Raw genomic sequence first — 24,972 nt, forward strand, 5'->3', positions numbered from 1 at the left:
CTTCCTTGGGTCCTCGAGTTACAGTAATTGTTACATAATTAAAATACAAAGAATACAAATTACAACCCAGATATTATTACTAACCCAGATAACGACAGTAAAAAATAATATAAAGGACTATTATTCAAATAAAATCATTTGACCCATCCAAGTAAATATTTCTGTAGCTGTAGGAAACTCTTTGCTTGTGTAAATTTGGTACAGTAGTATAAATGTTCCCCTGGAAGCTGATTCCATGAACTTATGGCTCTGTACAACAACAGTTTAAACAAGTTCTGATCTAAGAGTTTGAAACTGACCACAGGATTTATTTATGGTTACATATTATGTGTTATTGTTATTTTATTTCCCAGGATGCTTCAGTCAGTTGCATTGGGGGCCATTTAGAGTCAATGCTCAATTTGCTATTAGTGGTGGGTCAGTGGATCGATCGCTGCCTGAAGTGATGATGAGGCACACATTTGTGAATGTGCATAACACACATCTTGCTGACTAACATCTTAACACTCGTGTCTTCTTGCCCTCTCGCTGTCCCCCTCTGCAGTTTGCTCCCAGTTCTCCCGCGGGGTGTACGCCATCTTTGGATTCTACGACAAGAAGTCCATGAACACCTTGACCTCCTTCTGCGGCGCTCTGCACACCTCCTTCGTCACGCCCAGTTACCCCACCGATAACGAGGTGCAGTTTGTCATCCAGATGCGCCCCGCCCTCCGCGGCGCCGTCCTCAGCCTGCTCTCTCACTACAAGTGGCAGAAGTTCGTCTACCTCTACGACACCGACCGAGGTAGGTGACGGCGCGCTGATGGGGCCTCCAGTCAGGACTTCCAGCTTGAATTACAGTGTGGCACCGCAGTGACTCAGAATAGCAGCTGCACACCAGGGTTAAGCAAGGGATAGATTTACTCTGTAATACTTTATGAAAGCCCTGCGAAGCTGTTTACGCTGCACTATTTCATACCGGGGTTTGGTGATATGTAAATGTGAAATATATTCACCAGCAGCCCATAATACTTGTAATAACACACTGCACTTAAAGAAACAGCATATCTTATGAGCTGTAACCTTTGGATTCTTCTAGCTGTTGGCTGGTTGGTGTCAGTTAATCTTCTGTTTAATCATGTTGTTGATATTGGCTCGTCTTTCATCTGAAATGAGGTATGTCACAGGCTGCTACTAAAATATTTCCTACAGAAGCCACAGTCTCTGCCTGCCTGTGGGGGCTGATTGTTGTGTTGCATCTATGAGTTTGTTTTTATTTTATTTATTTTATTTTTTCCCCCCAGATTGCATCACCTAGTTGACAATAAACGGCGGTTTAATGTAGCAGCGCGCCCCGTGTATGACGACCTGTCAACATGGCAGAGCGTTCATATCTGAGATTTCTAATGTCAAAGGAAAAAATGAGCTCATTATTTCTCAATAGAATAAGGATCTCCTCCCTCTACAGAAATCTCAATTTGCTCAAACAACACCTGGGCAGAGGGGAAGGATGTGTTGAACAGACAAAGAGATGATATGTCTTCCTCTTTGTGAGGGTGCCAAAAAAAGGGTGGCTACATATTCCTCTCACATTGTATGTTGCAGCTCGGGTTTGCTATGTTTATTTGCTCATTATAGAAAGGTCCTGACCCACAGATATGCTTGGAGCAACCTGTCGTCTCTGCAGCGCGCTCTCTGCTCTGTGTTTGGTGCTTTTTATGGTCCAGCCTTGCTCTCCCCCCTCCTCTCTCCGTTGTGCTTTGAGGCAGAATATGAAGAGTGCTTCAGTACAGAGTCCTCTGTCTTTGGGCCTACAGGCTTGTAGGGTCCAGAGCTAAGGGCCTTTATCCTCCACACAGCCTGCAGATAATATGTGGTTAATTAGGGTCACTCTGACTAGAACACTCATCAGATCTTCCCTGGGGATGCTAGCAACCCACATGTCCTTCAGCACAACCAATACTGCCCAGCTACCGGTCCCCATGCCTCTGCTTTTCCTCTTCTGTCTGGCAAGTGAGACAGTCTGGGGCAGAGTTGGATACAGTGTGGAGGTGGGGAAAAGAGCGTATACAAAAAGAGAGAAGGTGTTGGAGAAAGAGAGGGAGATGACAAACAGACAAACTTTCAAAAGTAGAAACAGAGGAAGAGGGCAAAAGTGGGAGGAGGGAGAGTGAGAGGCGGCAGGAAGCAAAACACCAATTCAGTAAAGAGCAATTAAGGCAACAGCCGGCGCGTGTGATTTACAGCCTGCTACCTGTGTACAGACAATTCCCCGTGTACTGTACATCCCCGTGCTGAGGCCCATGCCAAGCCACTTTTGCCTCTCTGCTTACTGCCAGTGGTATAAGACGATCCCTTATTAGTGGGAGGACATTGGCCCCAGGAGGGGATTAAAGTCGTTTATTGATGCACTCCATCCAGCACTTTGGGGGGCTTTGACACTTGGCTCATCAAGCAGACAGATGTGTCAGAGAGCCTCTACCTCCGCTTATCAGGTAGTGCAGCTCCCCTGGCAATATGGACACTGACTGCTGGCTAAACCAGCAGCCAGCAAGAGGAGTGACAAGGGAAAATAGTCTTTAAGGGTGTTTTTTTTTTTTTCATCCTCGGGCTCTGAAGCAAATGAAAAATTGATGGACAACTGGGCTGTCTGTATTATTTTCAGTTATTTATTTATTTAGATAGTGGTTCCAAACTTTTTTTTTTGTCTGTCATAACTCAACAACTCTGTCTGATGAGCGACAGTGATGCCACCTTTCCAAAATCTACATTTTAGTTGTCACTCAGACTATTTCAACTGTACATTTCTTCAGGCTGTTTCACTGTGTGCCTTTTATCTACATGTTTGAACAATTTAGATTTAGGAAACAATTTCAACTGTTGAATCATTAGTCATATATTTAATTACTTAAGGTTCAAAGCACCCATTTATTACTAATTCATAACAGTATGTGAAATTTGAACTACATTTAGCCATTTATGCCATAAACTTTTCTCTTTGTTGCTAACATTACTGTTACATGACTTAATAGTTTTGTGGCAGAAAATTTTAAAATTCATTTTGGATGTTTACTTTCCTCTTTAATGCAAATATGTAGACGCATACCACTATTTTTATTTTTATTTTCTGACTTCGCCTACTGTCCCCCTATGCAACTGCTGCAGAAGTATCCCCTGGGGTGCAAATCACTGATCTCTTTATTCAGTCTTGGTGATGCTCGGGATCAATGAAAGCGCATTGTCTTGCAGTATACTGTATTACATGCTTTTTAGTCATTTTCACGTGTTAGCATTTTCTAAATGGCACAACCGATCTGCTGAGAAAAATGATCTCTGACCTTTTAATGTAAATTTTCCCCTCCCAAGCAAGTCAATCATCAATATTTACCCGCCCTGCTCACAGGCAGCTGTGACAGTGTTCTGATTTTGCGGTACATACTCGGTGAATAAACAATTATATACCCGATGACAAATGACTCACTGCTCAGGCAATGCAAAGTACCTGTTGCAACGTATTATTTTCTCGGGTGCCTTTTTGCCTTTTAATTTGTGTTTGATAAAAGCATTGATCATCCACAATACTCAAGGTAACTTGGCAATTATACTCCAACCTCTCCTATTAGGGAGGGAAAATAGCACTCCAACAAAGCATTCACCAGCCGAGTCCCACCACGAGGTTTTATTCAGTCAATAGAAAAGATTAATTACAACCACACTATTCATTTGGCTCTGTTATTGGACTGACAAAAAATGCTTTTAGGCCATAGCACAGTGCTTTCAGTCAGAGAGTGATGGTCCATATGCTTCAGGCTCCAATGTATTGGATGGAAATGGAGGTAAATTTGTGCCCTAAATGCAAATATCAGACAGTTTGAAAGCAGACGTTATGATGAAGGAGCTGCAAATGGAGCCTCGGTAGGCAGTGTTATACCAGCAAAATGAGTGGCTAGTCTTCTTTTATCTAAGGTAATATATTGGCGGGCTACTTGAGTGAGTGTGTGTGTGTGTGTTAATACATGTGTGGGTAGTGAGAGATGAAAGATCCAAACAAATATCACCACTCTTTCTTTCACCCCGGACACAGCATACAGTACTATGGCTAAAGCAGGAACAAAAAACTGACAATCCCTGCAACACTCTTCAACCACGCTCTCAGTTTCCTCTAAATCATACCTCTCGGAGAGTGAATATGCTTTTTTCCCCCTATCCTTTCAGTTTGCATCAGCAGCCGTATTTCCCCTAAAACAACAACAACAACAACAAAAAACAGGGTGTGTGTATAGGGTGAAGGTAGATGGATCTTGCCCTTTCTGTTCTGGCGGTCAGGTATGGGCAGATAATTGCCAGGTCTGTGCAGGAGAGACAGATGATTACAGGCTTTATTGTCTCTCCCAGGCACAATCAACCCTGATTCAGCAATCTCACCTCTACTTGATTTATGATTCTCTCTCTCTCTCGCCCTCTATACCTTTTCCTTATATGCTTTTAGGTTCCTCTTATGGCCCCTCTCCCTGAGAGAGTACTTTTCAGCTCACTGGAACCGGAGAAGTGCAGCACTCACTACCTTTCCTTTCTTAAATGCAGTGAATTAAAGTGAATCTCAAGTAGTTGAGGGGGGGGGGGTTGGAAAACTTGTCTTTTAAAAACTGAAAACTGATTTGGTTCAGCGCAGTATTGGAAGAGCTGTCCTGCAGCAATATGTATGTCAAGAAGTGACCATTCACTAAGCCTAGCCCCCAGACCTGTCAATGTCAGCCTAAACTTGATCCAGTTGTATGACAATGAGCACAATATACTGGAAGCATTATTTTTGAGTGGGTCATTTTTAAACTTCAAATCCAACAAAGTTCTTTGTGTAGCCTATAGAATAGATCAACATTAGCCCTAATGTTTGGTTGTTACTGTAGTAAGCTATACTGTACAGTAGCTGGATGTGCTAATGATTGTGGCTCACAATAGAGCAGGTAATCCATTCCATCCATGTTTGCTCTTTGTTGTGTTGTGTGTTTCTGGCTTTGGAAAGGCCATAAAGGACACCTCCATCCAAACACTTTAAATTCAGAGTATAGCTCTAAATCTAAAGCCTGACAGGTCTGCTTTGCCTTGTCACAATGGCCATTTGGGGGAGGGGGTTCAGAAAAGGCTCAATTCTATGTCTATCTTTCCCTCATCACCGCTGTCTTACTCAGCGCCTTCAGTGTTGACGTTGCTCCCTTGCCTCTGCATTAGTTTGATTTTGTTAGTTTGGTTTGGTGCAGTTCACCTTGAAAGAAGACGTAAAATGTAACTGAGTCTTTTGACGCTGTAGCACTTATATTCTTCAGTGACATTCTGTGAATACCAATCTGTGGAGAGCAGCACCAGCCATATTTTGTGGTAAGACCTGCAGCTGCCACCTCTTTAAATCCATGATGGTCTGGTAAGACACAGGATTTTAGCCTGACACACAGTATCCATCGCCACACAGAGGCGTTGATGACATATTAAGAACAATGCTGGGCCTCCTGTCGTCTCCTTCCATCATTTCCTCCAGCGATCAATATCCTGAATGTGATACAGTTAGGAGGAAAACGATCCAACACGTAACTGCTGCACAGAGCGCACACAGGTATTTGCTTTTATCATTTAACCGCTGACAGTTGAAATAGAGTTCAATATTAAAACCATCATTATTGCACCAGGAAGTCAAATGTACTTTGAACAAAAATCTGCCAAGTAGAAGCTGCAGTCCGGTATTCATTTCAGAAATACCTCCAGGACATTTCTTTTATTCACTCCGTCAATATTTTCAGTGACCTCAGCTGCAGCTGAGTCTATTCAGCAAACTTATCTGTACAATAAGGTCCAGTATTGATCAGTCAAGGTTGTTGGGAGTATTTTTGACCACAATGGGAGCAGCTTATTATAAAACATGCTCATATGTGCAAATTGTGACCAGACTATATGGTCTCCAAAGTATTTACAAGCACAATTATTGTTAATGGTCTTAAAATGTCAATATGGAATTAAAAGGCCATATATATTTAAAGAGAAGAAATTGGAAAAGGAAAAACATTGAAAATCTCACACACCAGTCCTTGCAGTGCTGCTGTGTTAACACAGGAAGAAGTGGAACTGCACTAAAGCTGCCTCCAGAGAAATGTATTTACTTTGTAAAAAAAAAAAAAAAAAAGAAGTGACTTGTACCTTCATTATCACTCAGGCAGCTGTCTCCCAGACAACAGTCTGATCCTAAACCTAAATCAAACGGGCCAATTTTGGTGTCCCATAATGAAAGCAATGATAAAACAAATGAATCTATGCAAATGTGTGGTTGATTACTTAAAGTTATTCTGTTTGAAATATACTCCAAAACAGAAACTGAAACCATCAAAAAAATATCTTAAAATAAACAACTTGGCCACTTTAATAGTGGCTAATGTAAACCAGACACATCACATTCTCAAGGCAGAAAAACTGCTTTGGCAGCTTCTGGTCCTCAACTGTGTTGTAATCTACAGTTTGCAACGACAAAACAACTTAGTGGCTATAAAACCAAAAAAAAAAAAAAAAAATTGGATCCTATATTTTGTATTTAGGTGGTGTCGGCTCAGTCAGAAGATCTTAACTGCAAGTGACAACAATGACTGAGTGGAACCAGCCAGACTCTGACAGACGACATGCAGACATTGCTGACACGCTGCCTGTGCGATGTACAGAACTCAAGTCACATGTAATATCAGTGTAGCCATTGTCTGTAGCACAGTGGAGCTGATTTGAGCCTCTCGGCACGTTCAGAACAATAGACAGCTATGGACTTCATTACTGTTTTGACAGGCTTATGTGGAGCTACTGCAAATCACTCAACACAGTCCTAACTGGCTCATTCAAGTATGCTCAATTTCTCTTCTTATTATCAGGTGATAAACAGAGTGCATCCCAGTCGGTCGGTCTTTCATTTGAGTTCATTCTCATTTTACAAGTGGTTGGAGGGGTCAAACTGACATCCCTAACTTGTTATTTCACTTTCAATCTTTCGGCTAAACTATTCTAAGTCAGCCCCTGATTACATGCTTCCTGCCTGTGTCCAGACGGTTGTCATTTTTATGCTAAATAGCACTGATACTGGTAGACACAGTCTTTTTATTTAATAAGCAGAGTGCAGACTAAATTATAGTCTATATAATATATGCTTGGAGAAATTTGGAGGGATGCGTGTCATGTGTATCTTTGTCCATGTTATTGATATGTAAGTAGTTTTTCTTAAATTATAAGATAGTAAAGGAAAACTGAACATGTGGGCTGCTAATGCCAGTACTTGGGCAATGATTTACAAGCATCAGATTGAAGGCTGCATTAATCAAAGACTACTTGGCTTTGTATTAAACCCTCATAACTCACCACAGACACTGTTGATCAGCTGTTAAACAGGCAGACAAGATAACTGCAGTCTGGCACAATTGGCAGAGCGATGCGCCAACACAGCCAAGAGGCTTGTGAATGGGAGGATTGGATGACCCTGCATAGTTAGCCTCATCTCATTTAATTCTGCCAAGCTACTGTAGATAGAAAGACAGATATGAGGAGGTGCGGATCGGTGGGAGCTAAGGGGAGGCGGAGGGGGAGGGCAATCAGGCAGCATCAGATACACTGCAACTAAAGCGAACCTTGCTCCCCATTCTTCAGCAATCCCTCTAATTGGCTACCCAGAGACAGTTGCCTTTGTTCCCTAAAAGAGTCAAACAATGAATGCCTCCCGCTGCTTCTTCTGGATGCCTTTGATGGCAAACCAAGATCAGGTCCGTCCTTTAATTTGATTGTGGTGCTTTGGCCTCGCTCTTACTGTTCTAAACAACAAAACAAATCAGGCAGTGTGATACACTACCAAATGCAATGAGGATAGTCCAAACTTCAGTTGTTACAAGACTTGAGATTGCTTTTTTTTTTTAAATCTCTCTCTCTCTCTCTCTTTCTCTCTCTTTTTTTTTGCTTCAACATCACCAGTCCCTTGACTGTCCATTGACACATGTGCTGACATGTTTTCATGCTGCAGTGGCTCTGTAGTTTGCATTTTAACCACATTGGTAAATCCAACCTCTATCTTTTCAATGTGCTACTACTACAAACCATCAGCTGCTTTTTCCATTCCAATTCTTTATAGAAGTAATTTTTCTGCCATTCTGACACATTTCACACAAATAATGTCTAGTCAAGTGCAATATTGTCACCCACTATTGTTGATTTATAGTTGCTGCTCGCAGTGTGAGATAATAAGTGTGAATGCCATCTCCCCACAGCAACCATGTCTATATCATAGACTGCAGCCTGTTTGCCAGTCTTTGTGGTCTCATCACAGACACTATAATGGTACATCAGCTGCACCCAGCTGAGACTTTACACACAAACATACACACACATACACACACGTATATGCCTCTTGCGCTTTAGTGGTCCTCCCCTTCATGGCAGCTTCATAACAACTAAATTATGCATGCATCTGGAGAATAAATCAGCTTGGACACGCTGACAAGAAAGGGCACATCAGAGAAGCCATAAAACGCAAAAGAAAAATAATATTAAAGAAGTGTGGATGAAGCTATGCATCAGTGGTATTTTCTCTCTCTCTCTCATTTCACACACATAAACAGGTATCACTGCCAAAGTGACATCCCAATATACAGATAGTCCGGCCTGCAGTGGCAACCTCTGTAATTCAGTAACCCCCCGAGAAAGTAGGTGTCAAGTACCTGTACCTTTTTTTTTTTTTTAAAAGAGGAAAAAAGCGATAGGAGAGCCATCGTCCGTCACAATAAGCACACAATAAACCTCTATGCTCGCTTAGTGTCCTCTTTTAACTGAACCTGGAATAAAGCCATTTTACCACCTACCCAATGCTAGCTTCAGCAGCCATGAAATTACTGCTGGGAGCTTCTTTTTTTTCATTACAACAAAACGCCCTGGCCTTTGCTTCAAGCAGCCATAGTAGAGGCTGATTGCTTTGATGTTACACTATGTCACAGGGCCAATTTGATTTGTTTGCTTGAAACAACACATAACGTGTGTGTATGTCATCCTCAAGAGTAAACACAAGAGTAGAATAATATTTAGACTTTGTATTTTTTTTTTCTTTAAAGCTAAGTCTCTCCTGTTGTTTCCTTTCAGATGATTAGCCGTAGCCGCTCCGAGACTTGATCAGCCCCTACACGTGCACAGACACGCACAGGCCAATCCATATGTGCTGATATGTCACAGCATGGAGTGAGTGTGAGCGACAAGAGAACAAAGACAGACAGGAAGAGATGCAGGAGCTCTGAAAAGTCTGTGGGTGGATTTTCACAGTGGAAAAAGCATCGCTCTCCTCCCTCCTGCATGTATGCACTTCTAAAGATATAGACAGCATGCTGCTTCTGTTTGATTTGACATGCGCTGCCTTTTTGATTAGGACAACACTTGGCAGTGAGACTGTTTTGGTTAAAGGCCTACTGTAAACCCCACATCAAAGCCTTGGCTACACACTTTTGGGCTCCTTTGGCACCAGCTTCACGGTGAACACAACGCTTCCACCATCGGGGTAAACGTCTAAAGCTCCTTTTTCTTTTTCTCGTGGGCAGAGGGAAGTGGAGGAGCTCATTCCGGAGCTTGAGCTGATTTCACATCGACTGTAACATTTTTCTTCCTCTAAGTTACACAAGTGTCTGTTAGAGTGTAGTTTTCCCTCAGTTAATTGTCAGGTGTTTAAAAGCTCTTTCAAAGGCGTCTCAATTAGCATGTCTTTGCAGCTGCTTACAGATTCCCTCCACAGACAAGCATCAGACATTGATTTGACTTTTCCTGCTTTGAAGTTACTTTATATCATTTAGAGTCAAAAGCATAGGTCATATAAGACCAGCAAAAAAAACCACAGCCTTTTTATACTAATTGTGAGCCTATGCCAGATGACTAATGAGAGGAAATATAAAGCCTTCTTCCTCTCCTAGCCCAAGATTTTGATCTCCACTGCACAAACACTGGAGGGATCCTCAGAGCCCTGTGAGCATACTTAGCCCAGAGGCAAACACTCACCAGGCCCTAAATACTGTAAGTATTTATTCTGGCTGCCTGAAAAGACAATGGAGACAAATTATCTCTGGGAATATGTATGACTTTGTACATACATAGAAATAAAGTTAATGAAGAGTGAGATTTTTGACAGCCTCAGAATCTTAAATAGACATTTGCAGCGTCGTCACGGCGAAGACAGGCCTCGGGTGTAGTTTCACGACGCAGTCGCTTTTTCCAAGGCCACTTAGGCTGCAAAGATGAAGTCAGTTGTGACTTCTGTTTAGCTAATCCAACTGTATTTGTGAATAACTGCAGTGTAATTACAAGTACAGGATGGAGCGAAAATCAAAAAACATTGAGCGAGGTGAATCTTCACAGGCTTGATGAAACACTTGACACAATGAAACACAGTCAATGCTTGTTTTTATCTTGATCATTCAGGCTTTTTCCTCAAAGCTTAGCACTTGCACTGGTTAACTGCCATCTTATAAATAATAAAACTGTATTACTTGAATTCTAAAACAGAAGGAACAATAACAAATCTAAGAATAACTCCAGCGTAGTGTGCCTATAATGCTTTAACATTAACTCCAGTGGTATCAGAACATCCGTAACATGCAAACATAACAACAATTCACAAAATACAAATTTGTATTTCACTGGTTTTTACGCCTTTCATCTAAACTGTAATTAAGGTGCAAACAAACAAAACAAATTGTCATGATATTACAGTCCTCACCACAGTGTTGCTAGGTTTCCAGAGGAAAACATGTTAAATATTTCACACATTGGTCCAGCCATGCAGATTGTTTTTTGCCCTTGGTTTGTGATGTCCTTCCTTGAGATTTCTGCCCCTGGCACAAAGCAGTGGATGTGAATGGCATTACTTTTGTGAATTCTGGCAGACAGCGATCTACAGTAAACCCCCAGACACACAAAAAACAAAACTGTTTGCATGGCTTGATAGGAAGAGAGTTTTAAAAAAAGCATTATGTACATCGGTTGAACGTGCATAGCATGTTAATTCCTCTCTGTAATTTGGGTGAGCTGACCCTTCAAGTTAATATCTGCAAAGTTCACTTTCTGTCTTTCTCTTCAGACGTTCAGACTTGGTACCAAGCCAACCTCACAATTATGAGTCAAAGCCATTATCTTTGTGGTTTCAGCTCAGTTGTTTCTGATGCCCTCTGAGACCCTGGACAGCACTCAGCAGGGCGTTTCGGCCTGCCAAAGACCCTCATTTACCAGAGGATTGGCAAGTTAGGGGCGAGAGCGGCTGCATTTACTGTTGGCTCAGCAACATCTGCCTCTTTTTCATGTGTGTGCACTATAGATTTTGATCCCTCAGAGATGAGTTCACATCATATTGTTGGTGCCATTTATTTCTTGCTCATCGCTATTTGCCGGTCGCTCCAGTTGCTCGTGGTTCCCCTTTATTTATTGTGTACAGGAGTGTGGTTAACGGTGACTTATTTAGCACCGTGCCATTATTTGATCAGATTGGTAGATTAGATTTTGGATTGATGTGGATTAGTGTAATGCCAGTGATGACACAGTGTAATGATACAGAAGTGTAATACACTCAAACATTATAGCGGGGTCTCGGAAACCGACAGTCAGTTGGGGCTAATGCTGCGTTGTGTGCCGGGAGAAATTTGCAATATGGTTTCTCTGATTTGTCCGGTTAGCCCGGATCAGCTGTGAGATATGAGAGAGGGTTGTGAGTGAGAGAGAGGCCTGTGACACTCTGCACCGAACCCTAATGAGAGGCAGGGAACCAAAGGAGCTGGGCAATGAGATTAGATGCAACTCAATTCAATTACTGCTGAGCCGCCACGGGTGACGCTTCAAAACTCATCCTGTTAAGATCCGGTTCCCAGACGAAGGAGAGGACTGCAGCTCTCACTCAGCCGCTGGTACGCTACACTGCCACAACATCTCATTCGCAACAGCTCTGATTTATAAGCGCACAAGGCGTCATCAGGCTCCGTCGGGATTTGATAGCTGGCTCTGCAGTGTGATATACGGTAGATTTAAAGCAAAAATGCAGATATAATTGAGTTTTCACCCATCACAGCCCGTTGATACACTGCCTCCCCCAAAAAACGACACAGTTGTTTCAAGTGCGTGTACTGAGATTTAAAAGCAGCTTTGATGTCCTGGTTTAACTCGAACTCCACATATCCCAAACGCTCACTCCCAGACCTGGATGCACGACTCCCTCCCCCATCCTCCTGCCCTCACAGTTACCCCACAAGCACAGTTTGTCCAGAGTGCAGTCAGTATTCTGCGAATCTTAACTTTGCCTCGTGTGCACTTCAGTCGCCGCCTTTGCAGCTGGGACTGGAAGTAAAGCTCCTGTGAAGACAAAAGGCAAAAACGTTTCCTCAGGCTGAACGCAGAGAATGAAGCTATGGGTAGCCATAAGTCGCACAGGCTCCAAATGAAAAAGAAAAAAAGAAAAAAAAGAAACAGCACACATTAAAGTTAATGTTTTGTTCAACTTTGACCTGCATCCTGGCACCATTAGCCAGCAGCAACACTGCTACACTGCATTGTGTATTGAAAAGGAGAAACCTCTATTTACATCCGCCAATAGACAAAAAAAAATGCTGCATTATCCTGATGCACCGTTCAGACTGTGAGGGTGGTGGGTACCATGATGCTGTGGAGCACAAGGATGCATCATAGGTTTATCACAGGATTGTCAAACATCCACTACAGCAGTGACAAGTCAATCAAATCAACCGACAGTTCAGTGTGATAAAATGTGTTGTAATAACAAGGCGTATGAATATTTACCATGACTATCAGGCCCCGCGTATCCCATGTGGACATAGTGAATGTACACCAAATGTGTACAAATATATTCAGTGTACTGTTTGTATGTTTATACATTACACAACACGACTGGCGGCTGCGAGCATTACAGCATGTTAGACCTCACCCTGTCTCGATGGCATGATTAGCACTGAGGAGCATGATCAGCAGAAGCCTCGGCGTGGTGCGGCTGCATTCATATCATGGGGATTTATAGGCGGTGATAAGGAAATGTTGTTGTTGTCTTCCATAATTTATGTAGTTGACTGTAATACATTTTTAGACGCAACACGGCTGAGGGGCTCCTGAAGGCGAAGGGGTGAATTGGATTTATAGCATCTCTCAGTCTTGGAAATAAAGATCACAAGCAAAAGCATTTGTGTGGGTCTGCAGTGCTGTTGAGGAGGTTGAACCCATCGACTGGGTGAAGCCAAATGGGATTCCGGTCTGGAGAAAGGTGTAACCACTAGATGTAAATGCAGGCAGAAAGGCAGGGAATAACAAAAAGATATATATTTTTTTTTTTTCATTTTTGCTTGCTGGTGGAGATGAAGAAGGAACCATCAGTGTTGCTGCTGCTGTCAGATTAAGTTGCGCTGAAAGGATTTTGTTCATTTCAATTTTGAAGTCTAAATCACGGAACATAAACTTTTCTGCTGATGTTAATAAAAAAAAACAGGAGCAGAAGTAATCCATTTCTGGACAGACTATTTACCACCACCAGATTCCATCTCTTAATTTCCATACAAATGTAAAACTAGGCAGGCATGGAATCTTCTGTGAATCTTAAATGAATCCAATTGTTCCCACATGGTTCAGGGTTTGCCGCAGGCATGGGGAGATGAACGCCGCACAAATCAGCAATTTCAAAATAAAAGCCCTTCTGTGATTCTAATCTGATTGATAGGACGTTGTTTCTTTCTTTCACTGAAGCGCTAGCATAATTCTTGTTTTTCTTGCACCTCAGAAATGAAAATAAGAAATGCACAGATTTTTTTTTTCTTGACAGAACACTACAGATACTTACATGTATGAGGCCCAAATCCCTGGAGCATTTTCCCCCGCAGGCTTTATTTTTTTCTTTTGCTATTTAAAATCTTCTCAGGCATGTTATTGTGTCTGTCAAGCAGCACAGGAATCAGTGATTTCACTGCAGTAAACTAAAAGATACTTGCAACCCTTAAACAAATATCAACAGTATCTTTCACCACATTATCCTATATACAGTATACATACCATGTCTTACACCGTGTGTTAAACAGTCCATTGGCATTTTAAGCTTTACCAGCCGTTGACTCAACCTTTTGCAAACCAACAGAGACCATTTTGACCCACTTAATCTGCATGACATCTCTCAAAGTAAGAAGCTTTTTATTGCTAGGGAGACTGCCATGCTAGCTATCCAGCTGGTTTGTGGTTGGTGAGGTTCTGAGCATATGCCTCAGGATAATGAATAATGCATCCATGTTATTCAGACCTTCATCTTGTAACTTTTTGCTTTAGGTAGGGGAAATGTGAGAAGGTATAGTGCACAAGAGTGTGCTCATATAAAAATAATGATACTTGAGAAAAGCTTCAAATGTTCACCACACTTAAAGATTTTTTCTTTCCAGAGGACACTGTGGCTTTTGTCCAAGGAAGAATTCCTACTACAATAGACAGTCTTATCCCTTAAGACCACACTACCTTCATGTTCTTTTTGCCCCACGGTCTTTTACTTCAGAAGTACTGTACAAGTGTTGCTAATTTTAAGCGGCTCTGTGACCCAGAAGCCATAAAGGAACCTTGTGTGTACCTGTACATGCCCTCAACAAATCATAGGAACTCCATGTTGTGCTACAAGTTCTGTTCATAAGCTATAGGCTGAACTCCTTGGAGATGTGACCTGATAACCGGGTTGCCAGATAACCTTGAGGTCTGGCATGTTGATGTCTCCAGGCAGTAAGCCATTGCTCCTCTGGACAGATGACACGCTGTGCACCGGTCTCTGCTACTCGCCGTGCTACTCGCCCAAAGGTCATCTGCTGGAAATGTGGCTGCATGCTGCAGTGGCGGCGTCACACCGGGAGGGCAGGCACACACACGGTGCAGCAGTCTCAGAGCATTTACAAGTCAAGGGAAAAAAAGAAAGAGAAAAGAAATGGCGCTTGACCATTCAGATGGAATGGAAAATAAAGGAAATGCAAGAGCAGAGACATGAAGAGTCACAAAGTGGTTTTCTTGTTATAGCTGTTTTTGTTTCTTTGCTCTCTGTGTTGTCTCTGTGCTTTGTTGGTTGTCTGCAGCCGGTTCATGGAGATAAGGCTGTACAGAAACATGGCTTGCAGTGAAAAAAAATATTTATATACAGTGTGTACATAGAAGATCTTATATATATATATATATATATATATTTACATAATACTCAATCACATGCAACAATTGTAATCATCATATAAAATCAGTTTGTCAGCCAGAATTCACTGCAGCTAGAAGCCACTACACCCCCCACCCCCCTTCCCTTTACTGTATCAGTTAACCACACGACGGACGATGAAAAATGAACAGAGATATGGAAAAGAGGCTTATTGTACATACAGTTTGCTATTGCATTGTCCATGGCTTAATGAGATACCAGCAGTGTGCTTGATTTTCATTAATAACTTTCATGTTCCTTTTTCGCCTATTGTACATTGGAGAAGAGTTAAGCCATTTTTATATCAGCTTGTGCTACGTGCAATCTATCCCTCCAGAAATAGGACTACATTATTCATTCTGTGGTATGTGATTTGACCATAGTGTTTCTGAGCGCTCTGTTAAATGAAAATATTTCACGTGTGAATTAATCATTAGAAGGGCTCATTCTCCATTCTTGGTAGCATAATGATCTCTTTCTACCACTGGCCTGGATGAATGTTTCATTGTCTTTATCTTTAAATGACTTGGCACCGTCCTCCAAGGAGACATGGGGCGCGATGTGTCTCACCGCACCGTCAAAGTTAACATGTGGCTGAGCTAAATGCCATAATTTAATTGATGCCAAGCACAATAACATCACCCACTGATCTTTTAATAATATGGAGATACAATTCCTGTCCTTTCACTTCATTATGGTATTGCAAATGTGAATTCACACACATGTACACACTTGCACACAAAGTCTAGACTCTAGACAATATTTCAGTGGGCCTGCAGATTTCACAATGCTATTTTAGATTGTAATGAGATGGCCTTTAACCTTTGGATCCAAGCAAAAACCTCCCCAGAATAAATTAGCAGCCACTCAGTTCTTGCACGACTGTGTGCCAGTCTCTTTTGTGTCTAATCCTCGGGGTCTCTCTCTCTCTTTCTGTGTATCTCTCCCTCTCTCTAGGTTTCTCCATACTGCAGGCCATCATGGAGGCAGCAGTAGCGAACAACTGGCAGGTGACCGCTCGCTCTGTTAGCAGCACAACAGACGCGGCGGAGTTCAAGCGCATCATTGAGGAGATGGACAGGAGGCAGGAGAAGCGCTATGTGATTGACTGCGAGGTGGACAGGATCAACACCATATTAGAGCAGGTGAGTCTTACATAAGCAAACATCTACGCTGTCTGTCTTACCCTTTTGTTGCCTTCTGCTTCAGAAACACAACTGCCAAGAAAATTAGATTTAGAAAAATAACAAATATTAGAGGGGCTCTCCACCAATTTTACATGCCAAAGTCAATTTACCAGTCATGGTGAATTGTTTTCATTTTATCTACTGTGGCTCAGAAGGGGCTTTGACAAATGTTAGAAAATGAATCCAGGGACATTGCTTAAGTTATCCTGAGTTAGGCTGAAAAACAAAAGAGAGGCACATTAACAATGGAAAAAAACATGTTGGATCTAATAACAGACTGGTACTCTACTGCAATATGGACAAGGAAAGATCCACATTCCTGCCGCTTGATCCAAACGACTTAAGCTCTGGATACGTCAGTTTCTTCTGCAGCTTCTCAATAAGCATGGACTGAAACGCGACTGCAAATTAATGATGATGCTACTCAGTGTGTAAATCCCTCTGTTTGCATATCACCATATACTGTAAACTGATAATATGTCAGATTTTCCCCCAGGAGGCCAAAAGAAATCCACTCATACATTTGTCTCATGTACTGTATGGAAGTGCCATACTAAATTTCTGGAGTGGCCTTTAATCATCCAGTGGCTCAGTGTGTTAGAATATAGAGGACACTGACAAAATAAAATATTAGTATCCTTTGCACTGCTGCTTGTTGTGTGTGTCAGGTTTTACGAGTCATTCCAGACCGTAGCAATTTTTGATGTAGAAAGTTGACTTTGTGTAATGTCCTCAGGTCATAACAGTGTGCTAAGTTGAATGTGAGGCACGGCAGTAATCCCACCTGTTGGAGGAGCTCGGTTTGTCATTGTTTGGTTGCTAAGTTTGAGGTTTGGCTTGTTTGAAAATCAGCGTGTATGTGTGTGTGTGTGTGTGTCCAAGCTGCCCAAGAGCCTGAGATTGAGAGGTCTGAGCGTGAGCAGCCATTTGGAGAGACCACTGATGATGCAGCCTTTTTAATCCTCTTTTAACAACCCCAAACCCCTCCGTTCCTCTATCACGTCCACTGCCTGAGGAGGAAATGAAAGGTCCACCAGTCCTTGTAGTAGGGGAAACACAATTACCATGAATAGATGAGTGGCTATTATGCCATGCATCTCCTCTGTTCGCCTGCCCCACACCACCCTACTACACCCCTCTGTTTGCTGCTGCCTGCTTATAAGGCAATCAGCTCCCGAATTGGATTCTGCTCGTTAACATTCATTTAGATATTGGCTTCTCTCTGCCTCACAATATCCCCTCAATGACTGTTAGTTTCACTTGTTTTTTATGAATCTAATTTGATCCCAGAGTCATAGTTTAAAGCAGAATTGCTTTTAGTATTAATTTGCTGTGTCTAATTTAATTCTTGTGCTGCAAATTTCCTGTTTTTACAATTGTGAGGCTACAATGAAATCTTTTGTTTTTCTCTTTTTTTGTGTGTTAAGAATATGCATCAGCTTTTAGGAAGAGCTTGGAATGTTCATAACAAATTACACGTGAGGCTTTTTATTCATGGTTGTGGCTTTAATTGCGTTTTCTCCCCTGCAAACAGCAATAAGGATGCGAGGCAGGAAACTGTTTGATGTTCTCCTGTTTCTGTCTTTGTTCCCATCAATGAACTCTTTCTTTGTCTTTTAAAGGGAGCCTATTCCCTTTCTCCACATCCGACCACCACCATCATGCATTTTTCTGTCTAAAGTTTGTTTTTAGTGCAGATGGGGGGGGGGGGCTTTCACAACAGCTAACCTTGAAACCAGCAGCGTGCTCAATTTTGCCTCTTGTTTTAATGACAACCTCAGTATGGGATTTTTTGGGGGGGAGTTAATTGAAATAATCTGGTCAGCTCTGCCAATATGGATGAGTCACAGGCATTCAGGGAAGCTGTAGGACTTCACTCTGCAGCTGCCCCCTACCGGGTCATACCATTATACATTGAAACAGGGATGGACTGTCTCCCATGAGGGCAATCACACTAAAAATGGCACCCGGTGGCAGCTATGTGGGAACCCGCTGCTTCTACCTGCTGTCGTAGTTCTATTAACCAATGATTGTAGACAGATAGAGTTTCTTCTCTGGAGGACAGGGGGGAGAGTTTGAACAGAACCCGTGTGCCAGGGCCAGTGTCTGTGTGTCGCAATGTCGGCGTGTGGCTTCAATCCGTCAAGGTCACTGCCTGTTGAGAGAGGATCATGAGGCAGGACAGATCCAGCGAGCTGATTGCTGGGGGAAATGGGGAATCAGCTCAGTAGCTTAGTTTTATTATTTCAGTCGGCACAATCCCACCGCAGAATGAATGTCTTTATACCAGGCGATGAAGTTCATGGGGTGTAGAGTTATCTTGGAAAGGCAAGCTGAGCTTCCACAATTTGGTACAATTGTCGCCCAAAAAAATAATAAAATCAAATAAAAGCACAGCACCACTCTTGATCCGGTCATTGTTAATGCTTCCGTCCTTGGAGCCTTAGTTATTCTACTAGTTCTCTGAATAGTTTTTTTTTTTATGTTTCAAGGATCTTGCTAAGCGACTGAAAGGACATCTGGTGATGGTATATTTACTGAAGCACAATTTTGAAGTATTTTCCATTGCATTATACTTGATACTTCACTACACTATATAACTGGATTAAACAGAATGGGGTTTTTCTATTTCATCACCAACATTTACAGAAATATTATGTTCTTTTATTTCAAAACAAATAAACTGTGAAAAAACACCACCAATATTAAACAGGTAATAAAATTAGTTCCACCAGCTACAACATTAACATGCTGCTTAAATGTTAATTCATTTGATAACAGTAATAATCACAATTATCCACTATATATTCTGAGCTATTTATTATTGATATTATTGCCTATGACACAGTATTTTAATTTTTTATACAATTTTTTTTGTGTGTGTCTGTGTATATAAAAATATATATACTGTATACAATACTGTATAGATATAGAATTTCTTTCTCCTATTTTGAAGGACTAAGAGAAAGTAAAATAATTGTTAGAATGGTTGCTGATTAATTTTCAGTTCCGATGAACAGATTAATGGACTCGCTCTGGTCTCTATCCTTACAGACCAAAGGTTCATCACACATACACAAAACAATGAGTGTGCCTCTTCTTTCAGTCATAAGCACACTCAGCTGAATGTCACATTTATTAGCTTCATTTATCACTTGACATGATGTAGAAACACGGGAAGCAAGTATTTGCATAGTGCTGCATCAGGCGCAGTTTTGTTTGCTCGTATAAGAGCAGAGTGAGTCTCGCTACAAATTTGTTTTGGGATGCTGAGGAGAATGCTACACCCGGGCCATTATCATTTTATGCTGTAACAACCACTCAGGATTTATCGCCCATAGGACTTTTCCATCAATACACTGCACTGCAGATAAATTAACCCAATGGCAATCCTTCCCTTACGACAAAAATGGGAGAGCCTCTGCCAGCTCTGCTCTCTGAATCATATCCAACAAATGTGTTTCATTGAACCATCTGGCTTTATGATAGTATATGCTGAGAGGAATGTGTGTGGCTGGCCTGTTTAAACAAGAACTATGACCAAGTATAAGTTAATCATGTTTGTATTGATACCACTTCCCATAATCATGATTTTTTTTTTTTTTTTAGAATATGTATGCATGAGTTAGACCGCATATATCTGCTCCTGCCTAATGTGATCCATCCATGAGATTGCACATATAGCCTCATATCTTCCTTTATGCTCCTGCCTTCCTGGCCGTCTTTCCCCCCCGGGATTCCTGTGCTGGAATCTGCTCAGAGGCAACAACCTGCTCATCACTAGTTAAAGGGAGGCAAGCAAAAAAAAGGAAGGAGAAGTAGAAGAAGAAAAAGAAAAAAAAGTACAACGTCTGGGACAGGCCCAGGGCACGCAAGCTGTTCAAAGAGAGGCAGACAGTGAGTGCTCTGCCAGCCGCAAAGCTGAATTTTCATGCAGGAGGAAGAAAAAAAACAATAAGAAGTGAAAAGGATTCACAGAAAGAGAAGGAAAAAAATGAGAGATGCATCTGGGGATTTGTTAGGACAACATTGTGCAGACTGTAGAGGCATGAAGGGTGGCCACATTGCTTCACCGTGGAGAATTGGAAGATCCTCAAGTTCTCAATATTTCTCCTTTTGCTCCTGAATGGGAAATTCAGAGAAACTCCACAGTTGAATGTATTAGTCTATTGTCTATTCAAATTCAGATTTTCTGTGTGTAGCTGGAAATGTCAGCATGACAAGGTGAAAAAAGGGAGTGATATTGAGCCTACTGTAAACGAGGTGACGACGCATTGAGACATACCGCAGCCACACAAACACAGATGTGAAATAAAACCTAAGTGATCCAAATTTCCCAAATTCACAACACACATTTTTCTTTTCCCACATCAAACCCCCCCAGGCATCCAAAGCGCCTAGATTACTCTCACTCTGTTTTCCGGGAACATTACCTGGCATGTCTCTCGGTTTGTTCTAAAAGATAGACGAGAAAAAGAAGATAGTGAGCTTACGTCTCTGCTGATATGAAAGGTGCTCCTGATCTCAACATCAGCTTATTGTCCCCGGGCCGCGGAGAGGAGAGGCTGACAGAAATATAGCCGATCTGTTCCTGTACTCAATGTAAAGCTTGGGTGTGTGTTTGGGTGGTGACGGTGGCAGTCGGGGGGTGTTCCCAAATATGCTTTCAGATCCCTGGCACCAACCTGGGCTGTTGAGGGCCATTCACCAACTGCGATTATAGAATTAAATGGGATTAAAGCGTTATCATTAAAGAGAATGTGACCCGCTGACTTCACGGCTGAATGAGAGGCCGAGACCTGTGTACCGCCACTGTGACAATATGCACCGTGTAGTTGCACAGTCTTTAAACCGGAGGAACTTTTTTTCCACCCCCCGCTATCATCAATCAAGTAAAATGACCCTGATTGTTTTCAGTGAAACCAGAGTAGGACGTCTTAGTATTTCAAAGTTCTGGCACCGACACAAGGACGTCTCAGCTGCGGCGTCAGTGATTCCTTCCTTCCAAGGTATCGGGTCTCAAGTCGTCTCAGAGCAGTGATAGATGTAATCATCCGAATATGAGTCAGGTGCGTCTAAAATGTTCTGCAGTTGGGGGGAGGCCAACCCTCGTGCTATCTTCAGGGGCATATATGGCCGCTGCCAAGAAAATCATCTCCGCCACAGCCACTGCTGGCTGTTAATTAGCGCGCGCTCCACCAAGAGCACTTCTACCGAGAGCCTTGGAGCAGAAATGGAGGCCGCAGAAGAGGAAAGTCCTTCTGCATCAAAGCTTCTAGAGGTCAAATTCACCCTTGTGTCCAATCCTGAGTGAAGTGGAGCACTCCACCGCTATTGATCTACTGGTGATAACACTTGTTATCATGAAATTATATGTGGCAGTTAATATAGCTTGTTATTCCTATTCTGATTAATAATGAAAATGCGTTTCATATGTTTGGCTCAGACAGAGCGGCCCCGCTGCAACAATCAACCCATATAAGGGAGCTGTTTGTGAGTTTTGCTGTTGCTACATAGCCAGCATTAGCATGAACAGCTGTTTACTCACTAGTGTTGCCCAGAGCTTCAGCTGTTGTTGTATTTACAAGACAAGAGGTTACAGTACTCCCTCTGAGCGGTACCGCCTCCTCGGGGCAGACTGGTCGTTATGGTGAGTTGCTGTAAAGTGATGAGACTAGTGCTAGCTGGTTAGCATGCTAGTTTCAGTAGAAGAAATGGAGTGATGGAAATAGAAGCAAATGAGATGTTATCAAAAAGCACACAGGAAAAATATTAATATTTTACAGAGTTAACTATTATAGATATGATTATGATTACAGTTACTCACTAATAAAGTCAACAGTGCAAGTTTGTGTGTTTTAGACTTTTCGTAGGTTGATGCTAAAAATAATTGCATCATTATTTGTTCTTTCATATGCCTCAGTGAATGATATTTACAAACTCTTGGGAGCTTATCATTTTCAGTCTGCCTCTTCCTGTGCCGTGGCAAACTCCACAGTAAAAAGGTCAGACTCTGAGGTAAACGGCCTGGTGTTTTATTGGAAATGTGTAGTTTTTACATTTAAGGCTTTCTGTCTGGTGAGGGCGAAGCAAGCCGAGTCTGGATGAGGGTGAAGTCAAGGTCATCCCGGTTGTCTGTCCCCATCAGCCGTTAAAGAAAACTCCAGGCTGCAAAACGCAGGCTCTCCTTCAGCAGCAGAACAAAAGGTGGTGGAGGCAGCCAGCGGATCGATTTGCAGGACGGCGCACTGTATGAAAAAGAGGAATTATTGAAGGTTTAGACACACTTAACACATTTCTTCTTTCTGTATCACTGGGAAAAGTAATAATTGGTTGTTTAGTCAGTGCAGTATTATTTATATGCATGGGATCACATTTATTATGCTAATATAATTATCATAATATTATAATATTGACATTTTAGCTGCTCACTGTAAAAACTCTAATCCAGAATGACAACAAAAGTGTGTTTGTAAAAATAAATTTAAAAAAACTAGCAAGTATTCAGATCTTTAATTCAGTGTAGAGGCCCCTTTGGCAGCAATTACAGCTTCTTGGGTAAGTCTCTCCATGCTCGACACACCTGGATTTGAGCAGTTTATCCCATTCTTCCAGGCAGATCCTCTCAAGCTCCGTCAGATTGGATGGGAAACGCGTATGAACTGCCCTCTTGGGTCTCTCTGCAAATACTCTATGGGGTATAAGTCTGGGCTTTGGTCGGGCCACTGAGGGAGAGTCAGAGACTTGTCCCAAACCCACTCCAGTGTTGTCTTGGCTGAATTCTTTGGGTCATTGTCATGCTGGAAGGTTAACCACCCCTGTTGCAGGTTGCATTTACAACTGAGCAAGGTTTTCCTCAAGGATCTGTCTGTGTGTTTGGCTGCATACATCCTTCCCTCAATTCTGACCAGTCTCCTTGTCCGTGCCGCTGAGACACAGCCGCACAGCATGATGCTGCCTCCATCAGGCTTCACCATAGAGATGGTATTAGCCAGGTGATACACAACCCGATGTTTGCCAGATGTAATATTTGGGTTTCTTTGTCGGTTGTGTCTCATCAGACCAGATAATCTTTGTCTTTGTGCTCTGAGTCCTCTATGTACCACTTGGCAAACAGTAAACTGGCTGCCTCATGCCTTTTTTACTAAAAGCACATTCTGTCTAGCCACTCTGCAATAAGGACCTGATTGATGGAGTGCCGCTGAGATGGTTGTCCTTTCGGCAGCTTCTCCCATCCCTGCAGAGGACTTCTGAAGCTCTGTTAGAGTCAAGAGTCCTGATGGTTCTAAACTTTTTCCATTTCACAATCATTGAGCCCACTCTGCTGCTGGGACCCTCAAAGCTTTACAAATGGCTTTATACCCTTGTTCTGATCTGTATGTCTCACCTCAATTTTATTGTGGAAGTTTACAGAGCTCCTTGAACTTAATGACTTAGTTTTTGTTCTAACTTGCGGTATAAATTGTAGGGCATCGTATACACACACATACGTGCCTCTTTGGTATATGCCCAATTAATTAAATTCTAAATACATCTCAAGAATAATTAAAGCAAACAGGAGGCAGTAGACAACATATACATATATGCATGTACTGTATACAGTATACATATGCAAGTACCCGTACCATAATATAAATATGTGCAAGTGTAGTTGCTTGAATTAATATGTGCATGTTTAAGTAAAAATTAACATCCTGTACAGGTAAATAATATTTAACCTTTTGAACCACCAAATATTGAGCCTTAGTATTCAAACCATACTGTTTCTTCATGCTATGCTAAGCTAATAATGCCCCAGTTACAGCTGTAATTAGCACCCATGTTCTCATTTTAATCTTGAAAAGAAAGCAAATAATTGTATTTCCCAAAACCATGCTTTCAAAGTTCTACTGCGCAGCGCTTTTACCAGCTGCTTATTCACAGTTAAGCTACAGTTTATTTCCCTGTGTCTAATCTGAGTTTGTGCACAAATATGATTGAGTTTAAGAGGAAACGGAAGACAATCATATCTCATCAACACAGTGAAGAGATAGTGTATCACCATCTGCGCTTACAAGCCACTTAGCGGAGCATCACAACTAGTAATAATAAAATCTGTGTGTCTCAACTGGAGTCGGGTCTCTCCGTCTGCCTAATTAAAGGGGTTGAGGCGAGAGGTTGGTGTGGTCTGGCCGGAGGTTCAGTGTATCTGATGTGTCATCAGTGTCGTGCTGTGCTCCATCCCAAGGTTGCTGCTTGTAGCGGTTGCCAGGCTGGCTGTGAGCTGCATGGCTGCAGGTGGGGGGTAAGACCTTTCTCTGCCCAGCTCCTGCGCAGGTGTTGAGGAGGCGGGCTTCCAGCCAGAGTCAAGGTTAGTGCACGGCGAGGGAGCGCGGAGCTGAGGGGCTTGTCCGAGGAAACGCAGCAGGGCTAAACGTCTGAAAGTCAGACCCCGTGAGCAATTACAGAGAGAAGTAGCTGTGATCTGTCTAGCTCCCTTATCAGTGCAGCATAAACATTGCAGAGATTTTCCTTTCATGGAGCTTTCTGTCACTTGCTCATTAGACGCAGATTGATGGATTCTAAAAGCCA

General features: G+C 42.2%; 1 protein-coding gene across 3 annotated transcripts in view; it reads left to right on the plus strand.

Annotated features, from left to right (window-relative positions):
• The window catches only part of LOC146980038 (glutamate receptor 3), a 77,235-nt gene that overhangs the window by 23,749 nt on the left and 28,514 nt on the right, over nucleotides 1-24,972 (plus strand). For all 3 annotated transcript variants that reach the window (XR_015036928.1, XM_085790118.1, XM_085790119.1), the window contains exons 3-4: nucleotides 545-784; nucleotides 16,172-16,359. Coding sequence is in view for 2 of the 3 variants with exons in the window: in XM_085790118.1 (XP_085646244.1) it covers nucleotides 545-784; nucleotides 16,172-16,359 (428 nt within the window). In the remaining variant the exon portion in view is untranslated. The remainder of the gene's footprint in view (nucleotides 1-544; nucleotides 785-16,171; nucleotides 16,360-24,972) is intronic.

The sequence above is a fragment of the Trachurus japonicus genome, chromosome 10, assembly GCF_045865225.1.
Source record: "Trachurus japonicus isolate A0001 chromosome 10, Traja_1.0".
In the NCBI taxonomy this organism is placed as follows: domain Eukaryota; kingdom Metazoa; phylum Chordata; class Actinopteri; order Carangiformes; family Carangidae; genus Trachurus; species Trachurus japonicus.